The sequence below is a fragment of the Neltuma alba genome, unplaced genomic scaffold (genome assembly GCF_004799145.2).
Source record: "Neltuma alba isolate B1F8T4 unplaced genomic scaffold, ASM479914v2 tig00013379_pilon, whole genome shotgun sequence".
Lineage (NCBI taxonomy): Eukaryota > Viridiplantae > Streptophyta > Magnoliopsida > Fabales > Fabaceae > Neltuma > Neltuma alba.
This window is the reverse complement of record NW_021637641.1, coordinates 72,442-99,846: the sequence shown is the minus strand read 5'-3', so window position 1 is coordinate 99,846 and position 27,405 is coordinate 72,442. Positions and strand designations below refer to the sequence as shown.

The 27,405-nt window shown below is 33.4% G+C and overlaps 2 protein-coding genes and 1 pseudogene across 2 annotated transcripts; 2 read left to right on the top strand and 1 right to left on the bottom strand.

Moving 5' to 3' along the window:
* The first annotated feature begins 7,721 nt into the window (after positions 1-7,721).
* LOC114736879 (cytochrome P450 704C1-like) lies at positions 7,722-11,243 on the top strand (annotated as a pseudogene).
* A 5,975-nt stretch (positions 11,244-17,218) lies between these two features.
* LOC114736882 (vacuolar-sorting receptor 1-like) lies at positions 17,219-22,966 on the top strand. Its single transcript, XM_028924768.1, has 12 exons — positions 17,219-17,542; positions 18,183-18,875; positions 18,970-19,058; positions 19,168-19,237; positions 19,308-19,391; positions 19,503-19,579; positions 19,665-19,746; positions 20,815-20,897; positions 20,998-21,064; positions 21,655-21,783; positions 21,863-21,972; positions 22,529-22,966. The coding sequence occupies exons 1-12, from the start codon at positions 17,236-17,238 to the stop codon at positions 22,625-22,627; spliced, it is 1,890 nt and encodes a 629-aa protein (XP_028780601.1). The 5' UTR covers positions 17,219-17,235; the 3' UTR covers positions 22,628-22,966.
* A 2,105-nt stretch (positions 22,967-25,071) lies between these two features.
* LOC114736884 (transcription factor bHLH84-like) lies at positions 25,072-26,606 on the bottom strand. The gene is made up of 5 exons (XM_028924770.1): positions 26,004-26,606; positions 25,664-25,921; positions 25,506-25,571; positions 25,265-25,330; positions 25,072-25,170 (listed from the first exon to the last, which is right to left on the bottom strand). The coding sequence occupies exons 1-5, from the start codon at positions 26,604-26,606 to the stop codon at positions 25,072-25,074; spliced, it is 1,092 nt and encodes a 363-aa protein (XP_028780603.1).
* Between the last annotated feature and the right edge of the window lie 799 nt (positions 26,607-27,405).

Sequence of the window (27,405 nt, the reverse complement as noted above, 5' to 3'; positions counted from 1 at the left end):
GGATGAAAAATTTGATTGAGGGCCAGTAGAGAAAGAAGATTGGCTAAGAAAACTAAACATGGTGTGAAACTCAAAAAGGGTTAGGACTGGTTATTTCAAATTTATTGGTCTAGGAAGGACAAAATAGAAAAAATTGAGAAAAATTCTAGAAAATTCATAAAAAGTAAGAAAAGTATAAGCTAGAGGTTTGGGGAAATTCAGTTGAGCTCCAAAAGGTGAAATTATTGTGAAAATAAATTGTCACGGAATTTCCCATAAAAGAGATTTTTCGAGAAAATGTTAGAAAATCAGAGGAAAATAATTATTTCAATTAGTTAGAAGTTTCAATAAATCTGAGAAAAATATGGAAAAACCATCTAAATACTTGTTTGAATTTATAAATTAGTTTTAGGCTTTGGAAGCTCAGAAATTAATTTTAAAGAATTTATTTTCCCGCAGTGACACCGATAGAGGCTTAATGGAAAAAAATTCAAAAAAAAAATCTAGATGTGGCAAAAAATTCTGAAAATTTTCAAATCATGTTCTCATATTAAAAGGTGAATTTTCATAGAGAGAAATGATTTTTAGAGGTTTGGAAAAGTTATGGAATTTTACTGAGAAATAATAACCGATAAAGTTTCAAATTGGTTCGAGGTAGTGATTTAGTTTGTGGGCCAGCTTTTTGGACAAGCTCAAACCATTGTGAGGCCCCCACATTGAGCCTAATAAGGGATCAATTTCGTGCAGCTTCCAGGTCCCTCTATTTTTACTAAATAAAATGTGAAATTCATGGATAAGTGCTTGGAAAAATATGGAAATTGGCCACTTGTTCAAATCTGACTTCTTCTAGCATTTGATGACTGCCACATAACTCCCATGAGGTGGCAAATTTCGTCATCCAAATAGAGAGAGGGAAGGCAGATCAATTTTTCTATATATACCCTTAGAAAATGCAAAAAACTGTTGGAAAATTAGAAAAATAAGGGAAAAACTCTGCCATTGTAGTTCCAGCTCCATTTGGCTGAAAATATTAAGTGTTTTAGGCAAGAAATCATTCAATTTACATCAAGAAAACATTAAGTATGCTTGAGCTCCCTTATCTCTAAGTTTTACACTAAGTTAGTAAGGGTTTTGGATTGAAAAATTAAGTGTAAACGCTGTCAAATTTTCACTGGACCATGCGATGGTTAGGGAAGGATAGAGACGTTAAATACCAAGTGGAATAAGCAATATTAAGTGGTGTATGGATTGGTTTTTGGAAAAAAATCTACCTAGGGTTTTAGAGCTTCAATTCGGCCTAGCGCTGTTCATGCAGAAGCAAATTGTTTTGGCTTGATTTGATGATTACAATAGGTTTAAAACATGCTTTTGTGTACAGGTATGTTGTTGGAAAGTGTTTAAAATCATTGGAATCAAAAATAGAATTTTTGAAAAAATACCCGTACTCGACCACTATGATTTGAGAAGGAAGGAGTTTGATTTCTATAAATCTGATTAGATATTTGGATTCTACACAATAAATTGTGTAGGAATGGACCAAGAGCTTGATAAAAAAAAGAGGAAATAATTATGTTAAAATCAAAGAAAAGAGGGAATTAAGAAAGTTTAAGATTAAGTGTTGTATTTAAGTTGAATAATTGTTATATATCTTGGAATTACACTCGAATTGATAAGTTTTGTGAAGAAAAATTCAATGAGAGCATAATTCCTTTAAGGAGGCCGAATTGCATCAAGGATTAAGTGGTAGCATTGAATTATAATTTGAATGTTTATCTTACTTGTTTAATATGATTATGATGATTGCTTTGATTGAGGAACTTATGTTGTGATTATTGTGGATTTGATGACATTAGATTGTGCTTTGGCCAAATGCATGAAAATATACTAATGTGAAAGTGTTGATATTTCTCTTTAATATGATGCAAAACATGATTTTATGTGACTTGAGGATGTATTGAAGTTTATAACATGTCACATTATACTTGCTTAATTTACATGATAATTATATTCATTGCTACTGAGATTTCAATGAAATCTCATTCCCCTCAATGATAAATAATCAATAGGAACCTCAAGGATATGTTCAAGAATAAGGGAAATGGTATATCGACAGAAGGAATTATGTTACGGAAGTATATGGAAGTGATTTACCATCTTTGTATATGTATGACATTTGTTATGTAATATTATACATGCGTATGGACTATATTAAAATGTGTATCAATGATATGGATACTTTATATGTGAAGAATTGCTCAAGGAATTATGGTTAGGTATGTGTTATATGATGGAAAAGCTAGATGAAAGGAAAAGAAAAAGAAAAGGCAAGAATGATATGAAAAAGGGATAAAAGTTGACTTTTTAGGAGTAAAGTTTGACTAACGTGATTTTGAGTAATTAGATGAATCTAGATCTGAAACTTGGCATGCTTATAAATATCATTTTTAGCTTTAAAACAAGTGATAATTCATTAAATTCGGAGTTTTTGTACAGAAAGTTATGTCCTTCCAAAGTTGGGTATAAATCCTAAAAATTAAAAAATGACCAAATAAAAATATCACTTTGAACGAAATCTGGAAATGATGTATGAGATCTGGATACTAATGAGTATTTTTCCTCTAAAGAGCATATCAAGATCTTTCTATAAAACTTTGAACCATCCCATTTCGATTGTTTTATAATTAGTTATAAATTTTCAAAATTGGTTTAAATTACTATGAATAGTATACGAAAATCTAAAAATAAGAATTGTGAAATTGAAATTTTCTCATACTTAAGACTTGAATAATAGTTTCTAATAGTTCCAATTGATATATAATATGATAATAAAGGAGGTGTTACAATGATTCATAAATCATAGTAATCTTTAAATGTAATCATTAAAGGTGTTGCTAACTTTTAGTTACATGTATAGTTGAACAGATTTTAATTTTGTATCTTGCGAACGTCATCGTATAATGGATCGTAATGGCAAGCAGTTATAAATATGCGTCACATTTGTCCTCCCACTTCATATATTTTTAGTTAATTTTTTTGGTAAGCTAGTGATTGTCTTTGTCCACAATAATCAGCTTTAATTTGTCCATTAATAACATACCAGCTTGTGCGTTATATGATTATTAAGATTTGATTTTATTGGCTTTAAAAATTTCTCAAATCAAGATACATGTGTGTGTGTGTATTTGATCATATATACGATATTGGTTAATTAGATCCGTATTTTTCCGCCTCTTTTTTGGCATGTGTATAAGCTTTTAAAGGATTTAAAATTTTCAATTTAATTGAAGGATATTTCATGATATGGTAGTGATTAGGTAAGATCCTTTACCATTTTTTGTCATTTGCTTTTGTTTCTTTTTGGACCAGCATTTGTTTTGTTTCTACAACCTTATTGCCCTCAATCATATATATATATATATATATATATATATATAATTTTCACACGCCCTATATCGTCATCAATAATTGCACACGTCCCATATCTATTTTTCCAATTCAATTAATCAACATGCATTTTAATCAAACAAACATAAATTTATAAAAAGAATATTATAAAGAAATTATTTCATCCGGGGAAGAAACAGAAATGGTGCAAAATGCTGCTACATATAGATAATTATACTGATAATTTCTCATCATAATTATTACTGGTATAAGCTCATCAGATCAACATGTTTGAAGGGTCCACAGCTCTGTTTGGTCTTCTATTACTGCGCTGGAATTTTATTTTTCCTTATTTGACAAATTTCATTTCAAATAATATGCCAGTTTTCTAAAAAACCATGATTACTATAATTAAAGTGTGATTTTCTTTTTTCCAAGTGATTTGTTAATAAACAATTAATTAAGTTTCGTCAAGCAGGGTTATGAAAACCGATATAAAAATTTAATAAACAATTCTTAAATTTTTTTTTTTAAAACAAAAGCTTAAACTTTGTTAATCATCAATTAATCATTCGTCAAGGAGTTTAATTTAACCGCCCACGTTTTTTTAAAAGTAAAAGAATCTAGCTAACATTGAACCCAGATTTTGTCCAATAAATAATATGAGAGTGATATCACAATATGGATAAAAATAATGTGTAATAATTATAACGCAGCTTCATTATTATTTATTGCATAATTATAAATATGAATTATGTCAGGATATTGCATAACTAATCCACAACCACTATATATATATATTTAACTATTTTGATATTATTAACTATATGTGGTTTAAAGTCAGCCAAAATTTCTTCTTGTTTTTTTGGGGCTAAGAATTTAGGCTTAGCCTTATTCTATTATCTTTTTTTTTTCCAATTAAATTCAGCAACATGCATTTAAAACAAACAGAAATTTATAGATTGAATATTATAAACAAATTATTTCATCCGCTGAAACCAAATGGGCAGATGGCTCTAAAATGTTTAGATTATATAATTCACCTCACGCTAGGAATTTATGTAATCCCTCTAATTCAGACATCTTCTAGAAGACATAGATCCTATATGTTTTTAAAATTTAATGTCAAATAAACAAAATTAAAATTAAAAAACAAATACTAAATATAATATAGGTGACTGACAAGATAAAAATGAATTTGGACATTTTTTCAAATAATTGTGCCTTTTTTTTGCCAGCATAAAAAATGAATTTGGACTTAGCCCATTTTATTTCTGTTTTTGTGGCTAAAAAATAAATATTATATGGGCTGGGGTTTAGAAAAGCCGAACTACAGCCCATTTTAAAGCATTCGCTCTTAAGGGGAACATTTTGTAGGCTGAGCATTTCATTGACAAACTAGACATTGGGGGAACTAATTCCCATACAGTCATTGTTCATTAAAAAACGGTTTTTTGGTGAACTAAAACTTACTACCTCCTGTCCTTATTATAAGACCCCGTTTAACTTTTTGTTTGGTTCTAATTATAAGACCCCAATTCATTTTGTCTCTCATATTTATGCATTTTTTTCCAAGATAATCCTTCTAATAATGATAGTCCTAGCCAATATACTTAATTAGCAAGGATATTTTAGGAATAACAATACTTATTTATTACAAATAACTAACTTAACTTACTTCCTTAATCTCCTCAAATAAGTCAACTGAGTCTTATAATTAGGACCGGAAGTAGTATTTGTTTTACCCTTAATAGTAATTCGTGACAGTTAAATGGGTTTAATGAGTATGAGTAGATGGGGAGAAAATAATTCAATGTGATTAGAAATTCAAGATTAGAGACTTCATTATTGTTTTTTCCCCCATTGATAAGGGGAAACCCCAACCACCCAATATCCAGCGTCTTTTTTGAGCTCTGACTTTCTTTTCAGCCAGGCAATCGAGCAATTGACTAATTCAGGTTTGAGAAGATAGAGTGCGTCGTTTAATGGGTTAACTCCTCTACCAACAAGGGTACTTCCTAAAAATTGAACTTGTATTCTCATCCTTACCCGGAGCAAGACCACTTAGTAGTTATTGTTTTATCAAAAGACAAATAATAGATGAAGACCATAAAATCGAGAAAAATTAGATATTATAAAAACATGAATTTATGAAATTACAGGAGAAGGACTAAGAGTCATATGTTCTTAGACAAAAAGTTAGAAATAAAAAAAATTACTTTAACTTCAAAGCCACTCTTAAACAAAAAGTCATATGCTCCCAAAGCCATAGCAAACACCATTTGTTTTTCAGTTTGCAATGGCTCCAATTATCATTATATACATCAAACATGTGTTTAAACTTTTAGCCAATTATTAAATGATGAGAATCCATACCATTTAAATCAACTTAAATTGTTGACAGCTGTTGTAATTAATTTTTATTTATAATTAAGCTTTAAAAATTTAAAAATTGTTAGCTTGTGTTAGCACTTAACCGTATCAGAATTGACAATTTTTTACCCTGGTGTTCATTTATAATTTCATAAATTATAGGGATCTTCTGCGTAATTTCACCGTGACCTCAACAATAATTAGTATACCAACTCTTCCAACTCTACCACGCCCCACCACCAGTCCACCAGATCCTTTTTAGGGCCCGGATTTGGTGAGCCCAGCCGCCCATTACCAACTTAAATAAGTAGTACCTATTGTCCATGAGTCCCGAGCTCCATAGTAGAAACTACAGGGAGGGGTTCATTTCCGTCACGGCACTTAAAGAGGCATTCTAGAATGGAAGAATGGAAAGTTTAGGTACAACATAGGTTCGCTTGTCCTGATACTACTTGGGGTCCTTAATATAAAATCTTATTTAATTTTTAGTTTGATCTTAATTATAAGACCATAATCTATTTTGTCTCTCATATTTATATATTTTTTTCTAAGATAGTCCTTCTAATAATTATAGTTCTAGCCAATACACTTAATTAGTAAGGATATTTTAAAAATGACAATACTTATTTATTACAAATAACTAACTTAACTTACTTTCTTAATCTCCTCAAATTAATAAACTAGGTCTTATAATTAGAATGGGAGATAGTATTATTTAGGAAGAGCTATTCAAAACCCGTGCTCTTATTTTGGGTTGAACCTGGACCCTTACCTAATTTTTTTTATAACAAAAAATCTTCAATAATTATTCCTCCAAATTAAAAAAAAAACACGACAATTAAAATTTAAAATATTAATTATTTCTTTCAATTTTTAAAACTTTTTTGCCAACTTTTCAATTTAAATTTAACGGTTAGTTAGAATGTCAGTTTCAGTCTGTGAAAAATAAAAATAAAAACAATGACAAGAATTAAAAGAAAAAGTGATAATCCAATTCAACCACGCACCAGTCATGGGGTCCACGTCTACCCTAATTTTGTGCTCTGGGCCAATAGCCTCCAAACCAGCTTCGGAGTGCTCCGATGATCACTATTGCAAGACATTCCAGACACGCATACCCATGAAGCAACCAGCTCCTTGTAACGTCAACAGTGCCTCGAGGATATTTATGTGCAACTAAGGATTTTTTTTTTCTTTTTAAAAAAAAGCTAAACGGCTTACAGAAGACTATAATGTCAGTGAAAAAATTAGTTTAACATTTAATTTAATTTTAAATATAATATGTCAATTTATTTTTTTTATATTTATTTAATTTTTTTGAAATATTTTTTATAGTAGTTATATATGTTTTGTCAAATAATAATTTTAACTAATACACATAATTACTAAAGATATTTTAGGAAGCATAATATCTATTTATTACTAATATTAACTTAATGAGTTTTTTAATTTACTCAAATTACTTAACTAGCTCTTATAATAAAGACCAGAAGTAATATTTGTTATATGTATCTAGTACTTTAATATTAATTTCAATCCTTAATATAAAAACGCAATTGACTAATTTAAATAGTTAAAAAATAATAAATTATTTAATTATAATATATGTTATATAATTTCTTTAAAATATTTATCTTAATTATTAGATTATATCAATTTACAAGTAAAGTAAATTTAGTGAGAGAAATAATTACTAACTTCTTTGCTTTCTTCAAATTATTCAAGCAAATTGGATTTTTTTATTAGGAGAGTGTTGGATTGTCTAAAAATACATTTTAGAAAGCACTTTTTATAAATTAAAATAAATTCCTTTACATATTTAATAAAACTATTTTTAAAACTATAATTTTTTTTCTGCAGTACACCTTTTATATTAAATATTAAAGACATGAGGTAGGATAACGCATCCAATGGCCTGAGAACATCAATTTGACGTGAACCACCGCAGTAGGCAGTAGCTGAGTAGCTGAGTAGCAGAGTTGAGCTCTAGTCGTTTTCACTCCGACGCTCCTTCCAATCGGCCTGTACTTTCACTTCAAGTTCTGATTCTCCATTCCTGACCCTTACAGATTTGATTAATCGGACCTTCTGTGAATCTTCTTGTATCGTCTTCTTCCTCAAGGAGAAGCAAAACAAACCAACGTCTCCGTATAACAAATTCATCACCTGAAATGGAAATCCTCTTTGTCCTTTTAACCTTCACACTCTTCTCGTTTCTGGGTCTCTTCTTCATCTTCTCTTTTCTCCTCCTTGTCTCCCTGTACGCCGGGAAGTCCATCGGAGACCCAAAATACGCCCCCGTCAAAGGCACCGTCTTCCACCAGCTCCTCCTTCAGTAACCTCTTTGATCACCAGGCGGAAGTCGCCAAAACTCTACCCACTTTTCGGCTTCTGGGTCCGGAATGAGCGAACTGTTTACCACCGACACGGGAAACGTCGAGCACGTTCTGAAAAGCCATTTCAGTAAGTACAACAAGGGCAAGCGTGATGAGGATCTTATGGTTGATCTTTTTGGGCGGGGGATTTTCGCAGTCAACGGGGAAACGTGGAAGCAGCAGAGGAAGCTCGCGAGCTATGAGTTCTCCACAAGGGTTCTTAGGGATTTCAGCTGCTCTGCTTTCAGAACCAACGCCGCCAAATTGGTACGGATTATTTCAGGACTCTCCAAGGAGAGTGTGGCTTTTGATATGCAAGTAAGTGTTTGATTATTTTCTAGGAAATTTATGTGGTTCTTCTTGGGAGAAATGGCAACTGACTTCTGGTTCTGAGTTTGAGTGGAAACTTTAGTGTGGATCCTTTGAAGTCCTTGAAAGGCTATACTATAAAATGGTTTTGCTTCCATGCTGGGTTTTTTTCCTTCTAATTGCAGATATCACTTTATGCCATCTTAGAATTCATAGCAAGACATATATAAAGTTTTGTTCCTTTATAGGATATATTAATGAGATGCACGTTGGATTCTATATTCAAAGTCGGGTTTGGAGTGGAACTGAATTGCTTAGAGGGATCAAGCAAAGAGGGGATTGAATTCATGAAGGCTTTTGATGAGGCAAATGCTATAATTTCCTGGCGCTATGTGGATCCCTTTTGGAAGCTAAAGAGGTTTCTCAACATTGGCTGTGAAGCTACCCTCAAGAAAATGTGAAAGTAGTTGATGATTTCGTGCATCGAGTGATTAGGATCAAAGAAGAACGCTTGGCTAATCAGCAAGATCAAGTGAGTTGATCACAGAGTCATTACCATCTACTATATGTTATGGTTGTGCTTCAGTTTGTTTGAAATTTCCTTGTCATTTTTCCTTTCCCTAAATCTGATTATCAAAATGCTGTGTGTCAAGAAAGCATTTGTTTTTAATAAAATCGTTCACCAATTTCATTAGTATTAAAAAACTATTTGTTTCCGTTAAATTGCTAAGATGACTCATTTCTGTTTTGATTTAAGGTGCTTTTGCCTCTGGAAGAAAATTAGTTTCTAATTTTATGGAAATCTCTTTTTACTTTTGTGCTTCCCTCATAACAAAGTATTTTCTTTAAACCAATCTGATGTTTTGGTCAAAAGTCATCGATAAGAAAAAGCCTTCTTCAGAAAATATGCAGTGTTTTCTTTTCCAAAAAAGTATGAAACTACTGCTGGTCTTCATGTATACAATTTTCTTGAGTGGTGCTATTGAGAATTCTCTGAACTGATGGGGACATTTGTAACTTTGTTGGGAGGTTTTCAGATTGATAAAGAGGACATACTCTCTAGGTTTCTGATGGCAAGCAAGAAGGACCCCACAATGAACGATCAGTATCTGAGGGATATAATTCTGAACTTCATGATTGCAGGCAAAGACACTACTGGCAACACTCTATCATGGTTCTTCTACTTGCTCTGCAAGCACCCTCTCATCCAAGAGAAGGTTGCACAAGAGGTGACAGAAGTCACTGGCACGCAGGAAGGTAAGCCCAACATACATGAGTTTGTGGACAATATAACAGAAGACATCCTTGAGAAAATGCATTATCTTCATGCGGCTCTGTCGGAGACTTTGAGGTTGTACCCTGCAGTTCCAGTTGTAAGTTGTATAACAGTTTTCACCCTTATTGCTTAAGAATGTATCCTGCGGTTTCATTTTTAGAACTGTTTCGCGTTTCATGTTCTAGACTTTATCAATTAACCTCCGTTGTTCTTGTTTTGTATAGGGTTTTATCAGATGTTTACTTATACAGTTTGTGATTTGTATTTGTTAGCCATGTCAGATGCACTAATTGATTTGATTCTGGCAGAGGGAAACTGAATTTGTTGAGACAGCCCATTTTGGATATAACCTGTTCAAATATGTGCTTATGGAATGAGCAATTTTTGGCACATCTCCTTAAGCTGTAAAGCAAATTGCCATTACCTGACTTTTGTTTCATACGCAGCAATTCTCACAGGCCATGATGAGAGCTGACATGAGCTTGGCTATGGGCCTGAGTTTTCTCAACTTGTGATTTTTTGTTTTTTTGGAATCACAAAGACAAGCACTAATGACCTGAGATTATAAATGAGATTGAACCGACAACCTATTACTGCCATAATGCAGCCCAACACATTCCTATTTCTATACAAAATAAAACCCTCTACCTGACTTGTGATCATACATGGTTTAAGCAGCATTGTGTTACAAACTTGCTTTGTAATTTGTACGATATGCATTTTGCTGTAATTACTTATCTATGTTTGATTTGTAACTCAAGGATGGAAGGACAGCAGAAGTAGATGACATCCTCCCTGATGGCTACGCTGTGAAAAAGGGCGATGGAGTGTACTACATGTCCTATGCTATGGGTCGCATGACCTACATTTTGGGTGAGGATGCTGAGGAATTTCGCCCCGAACGATGGCTCAAAGAGATGTAAGTTTTTAAGCCTGAATCTCCGTTCAAGTTCATCTCTTTCCATGTTTGTATCATTTTTCCCTCTCCTATTTTCTTCATTGCTGACAATTTTCACTCATTCTGGTGCTAATACTTCCCTTATGCCATGATCATTTGCAGGCTGGACCTCGGATGTGCTTAGGGAAGGAATTTGCTTACAGGCAGATGAAGATAGTTTCAATGGCTCTTCTTAGGTTCTTCAGATTCAAATTAGAAGATGAAACAAGGAAAGTGACTTACCATGTCATGTTAACACTTCACGTTGACAAGGGTCTCCCTCTACTTGCAGTGCCAAGGTCTTGATGAACGTGTTAATGTGTGAAGCCTGGCAAATTCACTTCTTGTGAAGGGCATCTCTAGTTCTTCTTCACCGTGACGTTTCAGAACTGTGATTCTCAATAAAAGGGTGAAGAATTATGGTGTGTCTTTTTATATTTTGTGTTTATGTACTATCCAGCCGAGTGGTTTTTTTTTTTTTTTTTCATGTTTTGTTTTGGCTCAGACATGTCTGCCAAGTGGTATGACCACATTCTCATGTTCTCAATGGTAAGATTAAAAAAAAAAAAAAAAGGCGAGTGATAATATATTTATGCGATTGCCTCCTTTATTTGGATGGAAATAGTGATACATCTCATAAGGTCTCTAGGTGGGAAGGTACTTAGAGAATTATCTACTAATAAAGCATTCACATTAACGTTAAAATTTGAATTTATGATCTTGTGTGTTATATTCTTACCTATTCAAATAAATTTTCTTAGCTTGTTTTTTGTTTTTGAATTATCACATTTTTCAAAAGAATATTTAGTTACATATACTGAGAGTCTCAGACCGTGGAGAAAAGAATATGTGGGTGTGAGAGCGAGCTTGTTTGTATCTTAAGATCTTGTAAGCACTTATACGTTAGTTGAATAGAACTCTTATCTTATTTCATAACTTTATCCATATTAAATGAGCTTGTTAATGAGAGAAAATATATAAAGTTATATTTAAGCATTAATCCATGGATAAAATTTATAAATAGCATTAATTACTCTCTAAGTGACTTGTATTTTGAATCAAGTTATTTTTCTGAAAATGACTTGTATTGTGAGTGGGAAAGATTAGTTAACACAATAACATGATTAGATTAGGGAATTAAATATAGGTCTTAAATTTTGGGAATCAAAATTTAATAAGCGCATGTGTGGCGCCAGCTGCATTATGAATGCAATTAATTAATTGTTGTGTAAACTGAATAACTTTGATACTCCATTCAGTTCAAAATATAAGCTAACTTTATCTATTTATATGGATAAAAAACTAGTTAAAATCGGTTTAAAACAATAAATATAAGACATTATTTTTTCCTAAATATGCTCTTATTAATAAAGAGAATAAATAAAAAATATAATAAATAAATTAAAGAGAAGAGAAAATATATGGGGATAAAATTGAAAAAAAAATCATTAAATGTGCTTAGACAAAAATAAATTCATTTTATAAAAAAATCAAGTCCCTCCAATAAAATTAACTATATTTTGAGCAGAGGAAGTAGGGTTAAGTCAAAGATATTCGTACAGAACAATACTCTTTTAAAGCGGATAGTAATAAAATTAATATGTATTCCTTCCAGTTCTATACAGTCTACGTAAGATAACAATTTCAAAATAAGTACGAAGTCATTCTAATATAAGCTTTAAATAATTGATTTACACATAATAAAAATCAGTTAAAATTAGTTAAAAATAATAAAATGTTAGAACTATATTTATTTTTAAATATGCCTTATAATAAATAAGAAAGATAACGAAAGGGAATGGATGAGAAATGAGAAAACAACAAATGAGAAAGAATAAATTAATTAATTGTAAAATTAAAAAAAAATATTAAATGGTTGGATAGATCTAAAATAAAGCTTATAAAATGGATAACTCATTTTTCTAATTTTATTGGCCAACAATCATATTGTATTATTAATCGAATCTAAACCTAACAAGTAGCATCCACAAACCATCATTTAATAATGTGCAAACCTCTCTCATGAAGAATGAAACCAAACAGAGAAAAATAACAGTAAGAGGAAAGAACAGCCCTATGAATATGATATGTAACTTGTGCTTTGTCGTGCAAGAGCTATCCAAGCGGCTAAAAGAGGTGGCTGTCCAAAGAGCTAAAAGGAGGGTAGTTTGGTCAATGAGAGGAGGGGAGGGGAAGGATTTTAATGGAGGGAAGGGAAGGGGAGGAGAGTGGAACGGATTTTCATTATTTGTTTGGATTTATAAAAAAAAAGAGGGAGGGGAAGGAAAAATATTTAATACTGAACAATGTTACTCTTATTATTTAAGTGGGCATAATGGTCACAACATGACAAAATATAGACATAATAATCACAACATGACAAAATATGGGCATAATGGTCAAATATGATAAATATTGCCTTTCCTCAAAATCCTTCCAATTTGGAAGGGAGGTTAAGGAGGGGAGGGAGGGAATTTATAAATTTTTATCCCCTCATAAAATTTGGTGTTGCCAAACAAGAGGGAAATGATTCAAATCCTTCTCCTTCCCTCCCTCCCTCCCTAAGAAATCCCTATACCAAACACACCTAGAAGAGCAGTTGTCCAAAGAGTTGCCCCACAAGCCCAGGCCTATATGCCAGCACAGCTTTTCCATTTGCATTATACAAACATTCTAGATAAGAAGTTAGTTAAAATGTATAATATCCTGAGTTCAAATCTCATTATTAATATGAGAATTTTATTAATGGGTAATGTGTAAATATCTCTGTAAATGTTCTTTGAGTTTAGAGACATGTCTTAATCATGGTAAACCCTAGGACCTAACTCACCTAAATTTTTTTTTACAAAAAATAAAAGGTGGAAGAAACTTCTTGGTAATCTTTCAACTTCAAAGCATCCCACACAAATAATTGTGTTTGAAATAGTTTATAAGTAGTTTTTTAATCGTAATTTATAAAATACGAAATATGTAAGAATTTTTTTTTATATATAAAATGTACTTATAAGTACTTTAAATAAACAAATCTAAATAATGGTAAAGCAAAACCGAGCCCCATGTAACCTTCCACGGCATAAAAGCATGAAGCCAAAACTCCTTTGGACTTAGCCTAAAATTAGTAAAATATATTTAAGGAATGTCTAAAATTGTAACAATCATTTCATTGCATTAATCAACTCCTTCAAAAATAAATAATAATAAAATCAAAATCAGAAAAAAAATCAAAATGGGAGAAAGTTTTTATACATGTGTTTTTATAAATTCATTGAGTTAATTTTAACTAAAATTTCTAAGAGATGAGGGGAAAGAAAGTTTTAAACCTCAAAAGATGATAAAGATGGAAGACACTTAAAATTTAGTTATTTTGTTGTCAATCTCTTTTTTCTCATGTTTAAGAACTTAAAAATGCAAGAAATCAGTTCTTTCTGTTTCTCTTTACCGTTTTTTCGTCAGAATTCCATGTGCAAATGAGTCTATTCACTTTTTATATTATTAGGATCAGCTCCTAAGTGGGATTTGTAAACAATTACTAAATTTTTGTTGTATTTTCTCTCTTCTTGGGATCCCCAACGCAATTTTCTTAAAATCAAATTAAATATGGAAGTGGAGGTGGAGGCATTGCCCTTCCCGAAGCAAAGCAGACCGTAGCAATCTTATCGCTGCCTTTCATGTGCTAACCGACAAAATATATTAATGTGCAGAATCGACAGGACCTGTCCTTCTATATTCTTTGAATGGACCACTATACCCTCCCTCTCTCTCTCTCTCTCTTCCCCAGTCCCCACACTCGTATCCCCACGTGATTAACGTTTCTCATTATTTTATTTTACCTTCCGTCCTCTTTTCCTTACATATATTGGAATTGGAGTAATTTGCTTATATTTCTTAGTTTTTTTTATATCAAATAAATATTCACAAAGCGACTGATCTGTTTTTTGCCGGAGTGTGTCTTCCAACGAAAACCTTAAACCTTGGTTCAATAGACCACTTTTTATCAGTAAAAAACTTTTTCTACTAAAAGTTAATATAGAACTTAATATTAAATTAATTTTGTAAAAAAAATTATTAAGTTAATTTTGATATTAATATAAGATATATTTTTATATTTATTAATTTTTTTAAATTATACCTATGGATATTTGTTAACCATATAATCAAATAGAAGAGGGAGTGAGGATATTAAGAAAGATGATTATGATAGTTTAAAAAATATATATTATATTTTTATAATTAACTAACTTACTAATTTTTTAATATAATTAAATTAGTTAAATAGATCTTATATTAAAAATCAGAGGAGTATTATAAACTCCTTGCTATATTGGGCGTATAAAATAAAACAAATTCTTGTTACGTAATGAAAATAAATTATATATATGAATGGATAACTCTTATTATTATACTATCTCAAAAAATAATAAACAATATAGTTAACAAAAGATATTATTTTCCTTATGCTAAAAATTGCGTTCTCATTACATAAAAGGAAAATCTGTGGTCCTGGTCCTCAATATTTTGCTTCAACGCGGTGGCCTCCCAGGATTGGTTTGGGTGAGTCATTGTGGACACTTGTCAAACTCCTATTGCTTAAGCTGGCTGGTGGCCCAAATAACGTGTTCCTTTTGAATAAGACGATTTTTTTTAATAAAAAAATTTCGTTGAAACGTTTCTCACATTGACATGCATAATTCCTAATTACATTTATTTATGGCCACAGTGCATAAACATTATTTTGCTGATTCGATATATTAAATGTATGTTTAGATCAATTTATTTATTTTTTGTCTATTTTTTAATTTACTTTTATAATGTGTGATACTTGATTAATCAACACTCTATGGGAATCACACTGACTCACGTCCACTTAGAATAATATCAATAATATCAAATCAAAATATATAGTATATTTCTCTTGAAAATTAAATAAGGTAGTCACTTATATAAATTATGTTTTCCCCCCTAAAATGCTTCTCTTTGTAACCATGTTTTGCATAGTCTTTTCTGATTTTAATATAAGAACTAATTAAAAATTAAATTTGATTGTAAATATAAAATCTTATCCTGCCCTATCTCTAAAATTCACAATTTTTTTTTCTAAAATATCTTATAAATTAAAAAGAATTTTATTAAGGAATACTTTTAATACACAAATTAAAGATGATATTTAAGAAAATGAATACATATTTATTGCATTTTACTAACTTAACTAATTTTTTAATTTTTGTAAATTATTATTTGGTTTTTATATTATGAATTGAACGTAGCATGTTTTTAGATAAAAAATTATATCAAATTGTACTAGCATTTATTTGATTGTGGCTCTCTCTGTTTTTACCCCGTTTCTTCTTGGATTCTTTGCATCTTTCGCTCTAAAATAAGTTCATATTTTTTGGGCATAACCGAAAAAAGAAAAATACTTTATTTCTTTTTTAGGCCAAAAAAACTTATTGCTTTATTCAGAAAAAAAGATCGACCAGCCATTATTTGATTGAAATTAAACTAATCAGTATATTTTGTCCAAATAAAAAACTAATCAGTAAATTAAAATGCAATCTCTTGCCGTTTTATATTTAGATGGGTATGAATCTTTTGTCCTGCTGCTGTTTTTTTTTTTTTAAATGAAGTACAAGTGTTACTTTCAAATTAAAGTTTTGAATAATGAATTTGGATCCACCAGTCTATCCGCACACAAGGGGATATTTAAAATTAAAAATACCTCTAAATGTTTGATTCTTTGAATTATTATACATTAAGAATCTTAAATTTATTAGGTCATGATTATTTGGCGCATTAGCCACTAATTATACATTACTCATTTCTTTTTACTTGAGCCAGCTTTAGAGAAGCTTAAAGTTTTAAGTTTTACGTGGCTCCAGCCTCCAATATTTAAAATTTCAATTAACGCGCAAACCAGGGGGGAAAAAAAAAATCTAACCCTCAGACATCAATTATAATGAAAATGTAACATCAGCGTGAAAATGACAAAATTAAATAATTAATTGGATAATTTGGTGAAGGCACCATTTTAAACTCATGGAACAGCTCAACACATAATTGATTTCCCAATTCTTTGAAAAGAAAACTGAATTGCTCAAAAAAAATTTTTTTTTTACATGCATCTTATTTTTGTAAGTATAACTGAAAAATTAAAAAATATCTGTAGATCTAATATTAACAATAATAATTTATATTCAAAATTACGAATTATTAAAGGCAAGTCTTTTTTTTTTTGGTCCAATATCAAGTCTAATTCTGTCTTCTTCGCTTCAACCAATCAATATATGAAGATAGACTAACCAAGTTTAACTTTTATAATTAAATAAGCTGATCAAATCAAACTACCACTAATTAAGAAATGAGAGTCCGTGGTGTTGTCTCTCACTGGACCAGGGAGTCGAGCGTCTCCAAGTTTCCACAGCTTCTTCATCTTTAAACGATATTCGTTTGCTGTTTGGCGATAGCAATAACAGTTCTTTCTTTTTTCAGCAAAACAGAAGAACTACGGAAAATAAGAGGGGAGTTGAGAGAAGGAATAAATTTGTGTTCTTGTTGATTTTCGAAGCTAACCCATTTGGAAACCCTGATTTTTTTGGGGTTTAAAGATGAAGCTTCGGAGGTCATTGCTGAGGTTTTTTCTAGGGTTTCTGCTACTGTCCTTCGCCCCCTCGTCAATGGGGAGATTCGTGGTGGAGAAGAACAGCTTGAGGGTGACCTCGCCGGACAAAATCAAAGGTACATATGACAGTGCGATCGGGAACTTTGGGATTCCTCAGTATGGAGGTAGCATGGCTGGGACTGTTGTGTACCCTAAGGATAACCAGAAGGCTTGTAAAGAGTTCGATGACTTTGGCCTCTCCTTCAAATCGAGGCCTGGAGCTCTTCCCACAATCCTTTTACTCGATCGTGGAAGTAAGAACTTGATGAATTTGCATGTCTTGTTGGGGATTGAGGTTAAACTAATCCTTTTGTTTTTTTCGGTTTAATTGATAGTCGTTATGAGTTTTGCAGTTTGGTTCGCTTCACTGCAGATGCTCCTTCTAGCTCAATCGTTTGTTCTGCTTGTTAATATGCAAAAGTTGTTTTCTTTGTCAGTGGTAGTTCTCTCGGTTTGCTTTGGTCCATGGATAATGTAGTATCTCATCATGTCATTTTGCATTTATAATTTGGCTGTATCTTTTACGTGCTTGGGTAATTTGCCTTTTTGCTCTAATTTTGGTGGGAAAAGATTTTGTTCATTAACAATTTTACTTTAATCTAGTGTTTTAACCGTTGGATGCTGTTTTTTTTTAATTAATTGAATCAAAAAAAGGGGCAGTTTGTGTCTCTTTTGGGTGGTTTGATGCTTAAATGCATGATTTAGATTTTTAATGATAATTGAACGCCTACAAATCCAGATATGTTATTTGGTTTTCTATTTTTAGATGGTAATAATTTGTTCATTTTGTTACAGTTATTTTTCCCCCCATCAAAGTAGCACGTTATACAGTTATAAGTCTTAAAAGTGTTCTCTTGGGGGTGTATTTATAGGCATTTTATCTGTTCCTTTCAGATTGCTTCTTTGCTTTGAAGGTCTGGAATGCTCAAAAGGCAGGAGCTTCTGCAGTTCTTGTGGCGGATGATGTTGAGGAACCCTTAATAACAATGGACACACCTGAAGAGGATGTGTCATCTGCAAAATACATAGAGAATATTACAATACCCTCTGCTCTCATTGAGAAAAGTTTCGGTGAAAGATTGAAGAAAGCTATAAGTAGTGGAGAGATGGTCAATGTAAATCTTGATTGGAGAGAGGCTGTACCTCATCCAGATGATCGTGTGGAATATGAGCTATGGACCAACAGCAATGATGAGTGTGGGGTCAAATGTGATATGTTGATGGAATTTGTAAAGGATTTCAAGGGTGCAGCGCAGATACTAGAGAAGGGTGGTTACACTCAGTTTACTCCGCATTATATAACTTGGTACTGTCCTCAGGCATTCACTCTAAGCAAGCAGTGCAAGTCCCAGTGCATAAATCATGGAAGATATTGCGCCCCTGATCCAGAGCAGGACTTCAGCACAGGTTATGACGGGAAAGATGTGGTTATTGAGAATTTAAGGCAGTTATGTGTCTTCAAAGTGGCAAATGAATCTAAAAAGCCCTGGGTTTGGTGGGACTATGTGACTGATTTTCAAATAAGATGCCCCATGAAGGAAAAGAAATACAATAAGGAATGTGCAGATGCTGTTATTAAGTCACTCGGTTAGTAATCTGTCACAGCTTATTATGCCTTATTTGGGTGCTGCTGTGCTGAATGTTGACAATGACATCTCATGTCTCTATTTTAATTTTGCAGGTCTTGATAATAACAAGATTGAAAAGTGCATGGGAGATCCAGACGCTGATTCTGAAAATCCTGTTCTGAAAGAAGAGCAAGATGCTCAAGTACTCTCCTTCACTATTGTTATTATTTTAAATTTAAATTTATGCTGTTATTCCTCTGGTTATATCAATTTATCTATCCAGGACACTTACAAAACACTGCTAATTTCAGGTTGGGAAGGGTTCGCGGGGTGATGTTACCATATTGCCCACTCTTGTTGTCAATAATCGACAGTATCGAGGTTTGTCTTTCTTGCCTTGTATAATAGATAATGATATGGACTTTTCCAATCCTAAGGCTTTTACTTTCAGGAAAGTTGGAGAAAGGTGCTGTTCTGAAGGCTATTTGTGCTGGTTTTGAGGAAACTACTGAACCAGCCGTTTGCTTGAGCTCAGGTTCACATTGCTTTTGGTGCTATGATATAGAGCCCCCCGGGGCGTTTTTGGTTTGCTTATTATGTCAATCTGATTTTTTTTTTCACCTTGATGGTTTTTTTTTTTTGGCAGATGTAGAAACAAATGAGTGCTTGGACAACAATGGTGGCTGTTGGCAGGATAAAGTGGCCAACATCACTGCATGCAAGGTAGTTATCGAAAATTATGAAATAACTTAATTCATTCTGATTAACAGATAGTTATTCCCCTATTTACACATCTACATTTGCTCAGGATACATTCCGTGGGCGAGTATGTGAATGTCCCCTTGTTGATGGCGTGCAGTTCAAGGGAGATGGTTATACTATGTGTCAAGGTTAAAATACAATAAATTTTTCCTTTTCTTTTTGGGTCATTTATCCGATTATGCTCATGATGCTTGGAATGAAAAACAGAAGGAAATAAAAAAAGAAGGGTAAATACATTGTGGATAATGATCTCGATAAGTTTGCGGCTGACTGTTTGATGCATGTGAAATACTTCCTCTACTCTTTCCAAGCTTCTTGTATAAAATTTAGAATACCTACCCAAACTTGAAATTTTCATGCCCTCTCTTTCTCGCAAATGCATGCACATTTCTCCAGGGAGTGTGAAGGGAGATTTTGGATTAAGAGGGGCAGTTCCACTAGAATGTTAGCTGTAACGCTTTGCTTATTGACTTTTCATGCCTACTTCTATAACTTATATGGGAGTTTATTTTTCCAAGGAAAATGATATCTGATATGTTTATGTGTTTGCATGCTTGTTATTTTGTTGATGACACAAGGTCCTTTAAATAATCATTCATTTGAAATGTTGCTGTGGTATCATTGGGAGTTAGAGACTCATGGACCTTGTGCCGCGTAGATTTTGTACTTATTCATTGGACTGATTCTTGTTCAAAAGATACTAGGAATCTAACGTCTTAATTCTGGGAGGGCAGCTTTTTCATTAATAGAGGTTTTGGCGTTTGCTTTCTTAATCATGGTGAATTCTGTTAGATTTCACCTGGATTATTGCCACCGAGCATGCCTAGCGTTCTTTTTTCTTTTCTTTCTTCCCGGATCTGGGATCTCTTAAATGATTTGCTATCAGTAACATTGTCACTTTGTGTCTTGATTTGAGATTCCTTCCTTAGATTGAAGAAACCATTCCATGTTCAAATTATTGGCATGAATCTCTGCAATATTTTGCTCGTCGGTGGGGAACTTAAATGAAATAGTGTGGTCCTTTTTTGTATGGATGTGTTTTGTCATCAGTTCTGCTGATGGGACGGCCATATGGTCCTGACTTTCAAATGGGTTCTGTCATTGGCCCTCTCAATCTCACAAGCAAGTAAAACACGTGGTTCTTTTGCTTCTTATATTTGATAGTTTCATTCATTCTGGTTTCTTCTGGCTTGCAGCCAGTGGACCTGGCAGGTGCAAGATAAACAATGGAGGTTGTTGGCATGAAGCCCGGAATGGACATGCATTTTCTGCTTGTTCGGTGAGCAATGTGTATCTTCTGCTCATTTTGTTTGTCCCCTTCAAATTTATGACAGTTGAATTTCATTTCCTTGTAACTGACCAAAGTTGTTACTGAATAGGATGATGGAGAGGTTAAATGCCAATGTCCTCCAGGGTTTAGAGGGGATGGTGTCAAAAGTTGTGAAGGTGAGGGATGCTGTGACCTTATTTGTGTGTGTGTATTGGGTGATATTTCTTTCCTGGGACCAGAACCTTGTCGTTCATTGTTGTTATCCATGATGCTTGCTAATTACAGCGTTTATCATCAATAAAATGCTGGACCTTGTATAATATTTTTTGTGAAGCTAAAGTGGAACATTTTAAAGCTTTCTCTAAGTTTATGGTTTAATATTATATGCTATGAATACTTGAGCCCTTAATGCTGATCGCCTGGATCAAGCATGGTGACTGGAAAATGACAGTATTAGATTGAAGTATGGTCCTCTATTATGGCATTTCCATTGCCTCCCAATTGTCAATTGAAACCTTTCTTGATGTAAAATGAGAACTTTTAACCCTTCTTTTTCCCCAGATTTTCATTTTAGTTGTGAAGTAATTGTGGGGTCTTAATCCTTGGTTTTTTGACAAGTTTTGTGGACTTGATTGTGATAACTGGAAAATGAGATGGGTCAAGAATCTACGGAATGTTTCCGCTGCAACTGGAAAAGGATAGAATGAGATTGAACTCCTTATCCTTATTCTTTTTCATTTTCTTTTCATTTTTTTCCTTGGTGCAGATATTGATGAGTGCAGGGAGAAGAAAGCTTGTCAGTGCCCTGAATGTAGCTGCAAGAATACCTGGGGAAGTTATGACTGCAGCTGTAGTGGGAATCTTTTGTATATCCGAGACCATGATGCTTGCATAAGTGAGTCCATTACACTCCATTTCTTTTTCATATACTTCATTTGAACATGATTTCATATTCCCTGTTGTGTAATCTACAGGCAAGACAGCAAGTGAGGGAAGATCTGCATGGGCAGCTTTTTGGGTCATTTTACTTGGCTTAGCTATTGCTGCTGGTGGGGCATATCTTGTGTACAAGTATAGAATAAGGGTAAGCTCGTTGACCTTTTGCCCGTTCGGTGATTTTATTGGATACTTGCTGTCAAATTTCCATAGCATTATAGTGGCCTTTGGTTGGAAGTAGATCACTAGACCCACAACGTTTCAAGTCTGCCAAACTTATATTAGAAATCTTAATCGGAAAACACAAAAGCATGAGGCATTTTATATCCTGTCATCTCAGCCCCAGTATTTTGGACACCTTGTGTTATCCAGATGCATCTCGTTGGGAAACTGACATCAAAAACAAATTATTATTGATAAGGAGACCAGGTTGCTTAAGATGATACCACTTTGGTCAATATTTTATGCCACTCAAAAACTATGTGAATCTTAAAATCTCACCACTTTTAGCTTTGTTAATTTTTATAAAATATTACCATGGTGTACTAATGACTCCATAGCAAGAAGATTGCTTCAATTTGCTGACATGAGATTGCTTGATTAATAATATTTGGTGTTGATTATCAGTGAATGATAGTTCCTCTGTGTAATTTGTGTACAATTGGGTAAAAATTTGACTGGTATTTGTGTGCGTTGTTCTGCAGCAATACATGGATTCTGAGATCAGGGCAATCATGGCACAGTATATGCCATTGGACAGCCAAGCAGAAGTTCCAAATCATGTCAGTGATGAAAGAGCGTGAGAAGAATTTGTGAATCTCCCGGGATGTCATGGATGAGGCTTTTCCTATTTCCTTTGTGAGCCCATCCAGAATTCTGTGCATTGAATTTTATATATTAGCTTTAGCTGTATCATACATGGACACTAGAATATCCCCAGAAGCTACTTGTCCTGCATTTTTTTTTTTCTTGTTGGGGATGTAGCCTGCTTGATACTGTAAGAACTGAATGTTTAGGGCTGGCCACGAAATTTCACTTGAGTCTGTAATTTCAGAGTGTTCACTTTATCGCACATCTTTGCTCCATGCATTTGATGCTCAGATTGTAATTTTTAACCCTTTCCCCCCCTGTACTTACTTTTAGATTGATTTCTGAGTATTTAATACTTACATAGGACAAGAGAATGGGATTTGGGGTCACGTACTTTTTTTCTTTGAAAAATTGATGGTGTTATTTTAGAAGACATAAAGATGTAATTTTGAAGATAGATGTCCTGGGAAACCATCAAATTGTATGACTGGACGCTTTTGCAGTGTTTAGGACTTGGAAGCTCATAGAAGAGGTGTTCACCCTTCACCCAAAAGAATGCGACACAAACCTAACCTTCAAAAGATTTTTCTTTTTGCCATCAAGTCATTTAACAAATTGTACATAGAGATGTTGTACCTTGCAATGCTAGATTATTTCTACAGGAAATTACCATGATAAGTGTATTTTTGCTATAAATAAGCCAATAGCCATTTTGTTGGGGAAAAAAATCATGGCCGAATTTTTCACTTGCTATCTGAGGCAGTAATTGACCAAGTGTTGGTGACATGTTCAATGGTTTTTTTTTTTTTACAAAATCTCAATTTGAACTCTTGACCTTCAAGAAAATCGGACTGTTACAATGTTTTTGTTTACCAAGAACAAAGGCCTCCAAAATTATCAAGTGTATAAAATGAATATACTGAATAATTTAGAACAACATTATTAATATATATTAAATATATTTGGCTTCAAGATTATTTTAAAACTTAATGATGAACATCTATGGGATGTCATCCAAACATAGCTTGGAAGGTCAAAAAATGTTAATTCCAATTAATGCGCAATGATTTCACCACAAATGGAATGGTCGTTTATTTTTCTCATCCTGTCTTAATTCTTATTATAATCTGATTACAAGTTTTCAACATTAGAGCAAAAAACTACGTCAACCTTACCTCCATTACGCAGCGTGCTAGGTGCACCTTCTTTAGTTGACCTTTATTTTCTGTTCTCTCAAGAATCCATGCTTACATATATAGTTCTTCTCGTCTTTATTCTTAACTAATTCTCACATATCAAAATTTGGCAGTTAAAGCATTAAATAGGTCCTAAATTAGTAATTTTTTTTCAAGTTTATTTCTGATTAAATGGTGTGATTTAAAAATAATTAGGACCAAGGGAGTACATACTCCCTCTAGAGAATGCATTATAATAAGGACGCAGCGTGTGTGTGTGTGTAAATAGTTCAGCACTAACACAGTTTTTTATTTTTATTTGAGTTCCTTTTTTGCCCCCTCTTTTCAACCAGACGGTGGAGCCTGCACATGGCCAGGAGCACCATACAGAAAATTGCAGTATTTACATGATAATTTTTATATATTTATTTTACACACACATATATAAATTTTATACAAGGATGCATTTTATTTTGTTTTATTTTTGGGTTAGGTCCAACATTTATCACTAAGTTAAAAGGTACAGTTAAATTACTCCGGAGTCCGGACACAATTGTTATCATCTTATTGCATTAACTTAAACATTGTAGTAGTAGTGTTTCAATTTAATTCTCATGCCAACAAGTGCAATGACAAGTTAGTCCCTCGAATTATTTATGAAAAATTAATTATTGACAATGTTAGACGTGATAGTTATTTGTGATCAAACGATGTCAAACATTTGCCATGGCTGATTATTATTTTAAAGTGTTCTGATTCAAATAATTAGAAAGATAATTTACTTTAATTAGCATTTTAGTGACAAGATTTCTCAAACAAATATACAAAGAAAGAAGGGCATCATTATTTCTCTAATATAACCAAAAGGGTTAAGTTGAAAAAGAACAAAAGAGACTAAATTGCTCTCTTGACTAAAACATGTATGTTGAAAGTACAATCAAGCCATATATCTATTATTGCAGGTCAATTTTGCAGAAAACTGAACAGGATCTATAGCTTAGAAACTCAAGCTAATGAATAAGAAGCCGCTTACAATATTATACATAAGAAGCCAATGACTTGAGATTAGTGAACCAACACAGTTCTTGGCAATAGTTCTCTGCTCCCAAACCAAATGTGTTACTAATTAGGAATCAATAAATCAACTCATATTGATATATTATAGTTCAAGAATACTTAGAAACTTTGCCCAATTTATTACTTTAGTCCATTGTCTGTAGGAATCAGTGACCGAATAAAATTGCTGTTATCCTACGCATTTCCTATGGTTGTTTGGTAGGTGTGATGTTAAGATCTAGGCCAATGTTCAATCCATTGTAAGCAATAGGAGCGTACATCCACAGATCGTCAGAGCTGAGAAGCTGTCAGAGAGTCAAGTTAAAAATGTGAGAAAAAAGAAATAATCCAATCTTTAGTTTTTAGATGAAAATTTAGAGCTTCTTTTCTTGTTGTTACCTTTATTTGAAGCTGTAAGAACTTCACATATTGAACTGCTTCCTCAAGCATGGTGCTTATATCCACCTGCAATTCATCAAGGAAGAAAAGCTCAGAATCTAAGCATCTAAATCAAAGCATTTAACAAGAGTAAAACAATATTTGATCCAAATCAAAGATAATTTCTTAGGGAGCAGGTAATATTGCAGTTGGACCAAAATGGAGTTTCTAGCAGTAGTTAAATTGCAGTTGAGAAAGCTACCTTAGTTCCATTGGGGACAAGGTTTTGTAGGATTCTCAACCTTTCGTTTATTCTTTCTCTTCTTCTCTGCACAATACAGAAGGAAAACCTCTAAATTCTCGTCCTTTACCCTTAGGGAAAAAAATGGTAGATAGAAACTCCTTTTTCAGGGAACTTACTCTCGCATATACGCTCTGTGGATCAGCGGCAGGACTTTTAGCAGGCATTGATTTGCCATTAGACTTGAGAGATGCAGAATCTTTAGGACTGAAACTTGAAGTGGACCCCACATTTAGCTCCTGAGAAGCATTGGAATCATCCTCTGAGCAGCCACTGCTCGAGCTCTGCCTCTGCAAGCTCCTATCCTCTTCATTTTTGCTTATACATTCAGATTTTGTGTTCTTCTTTGATTTAACATTCCTCTTGTTCTTCTGTACCTGCATAAAAAAAAAAAACGCTTAAACTCTGCCAAAAAAACATTGTTTAACATTATGGGCATGATGTTTAGTGTCATGTTACCTCCCAAGAGCTCCTAGATCTTTTCTCTGACTTCTCTAGATTGGTGTTTTTACCCTTTTCAGCTGGTTCAGAAGAAACTAGTTCTTCACATTCCCTATTAGCCTGAAAATTCTTGTCAGCAACCGCAAGAACCCTCTTAACTGGGTCAACAACTGACTCTTCATGAGTATTTTCATTGATCTGATGGCTCAAATGGTCATGGCTTTGAACACTGTATGGGAAAATTTTGGCATCCCCCAAAGAAAAACCCATGGACACAGAATCAAAATTGATGGATGGATCATTAGGGCGGTATCTAACACCAATATCAGTACTGGAGCTACTTCCTTGTGAGAAACTGAAGAAATTGGCATTAGCATTAGCATCAGCATCATTGGAAGGAAAATATGAAGTGTTGTTATTGATGCCCGTGACGCTCACAACTGTTGATTCATGTCCAGGCCAAAACGCACATGGAAATCCCAAAGTTGAATTTTCATATAGTATCTCTTCCGGGACTGAACAGTTGTTACCAAGCAGTTGATTCATAAAATCAGCTTCCTCAGCTGTGTACAATCCACTAAGAGAACTCCACTCTTCGGAAATCCTCCCAGAAGCCTCCATTTTTTATTGAAGGTGTTCTATTTTTTTCCCTCTCAGAAGAAGCTAGATTTTGTTTCTTTGCCTCTCGGGAGATGGGTATTCCTCTATTTATACCCGACTAGCAGAAATGAAGAGAGACAGGGATTGGCTTCACCATCACCAATAAGCAGCATAAGACAAAGCCCTCGTACTGTGGAATCAAATTTCAGGACCAAGCCCTTAGTGGGACCACTTGAAGTTCTCAGTGGACCCACTTCAAGCAGTTGGTGTGCATTAAAATAACTAGTAATCAGGAGAGGCGAGAGAGAAGCACAGAGGTCAAATATTGCACAGTAGACTGGTAGAGAGAGAGAGAGAGAGTTTTACAACTGTCAATTTGGAGACGTGGGGTTGGAGAATGAATATGATATTTGGGTTTAAAGGGAATGGAAACGACATCTAAAGAAGGACGGCTTTGAGATCGTGGGGATGAGTCCGAGATTATTAAAAAGCTAAGGAAACCGGACAGGGTTATCTTGCTAACTGGATTTTTGTCTGCAACAACATGAAAATCCTAGCTACCACATTAATATTCCTGTTCAAGAATATAACTCAGACTTTCCAGATTGTTTGAAATAAAGGAAATTTTTATACGAATTTGCAGACATTACGTGGACAGATGTAAAGGCGGATTCTTTCTGCCCAGATTAACATTTTCAGGGATTTGCTAGGCATTTCATGTTAATGCCATGTTGGTGAACATGGCAATCTAGGTATGAGCGGGTGTTTGTAACGGTCCTTCCATTTCTGTTATGTTCAGGCTCGACAACATGAACTGCCA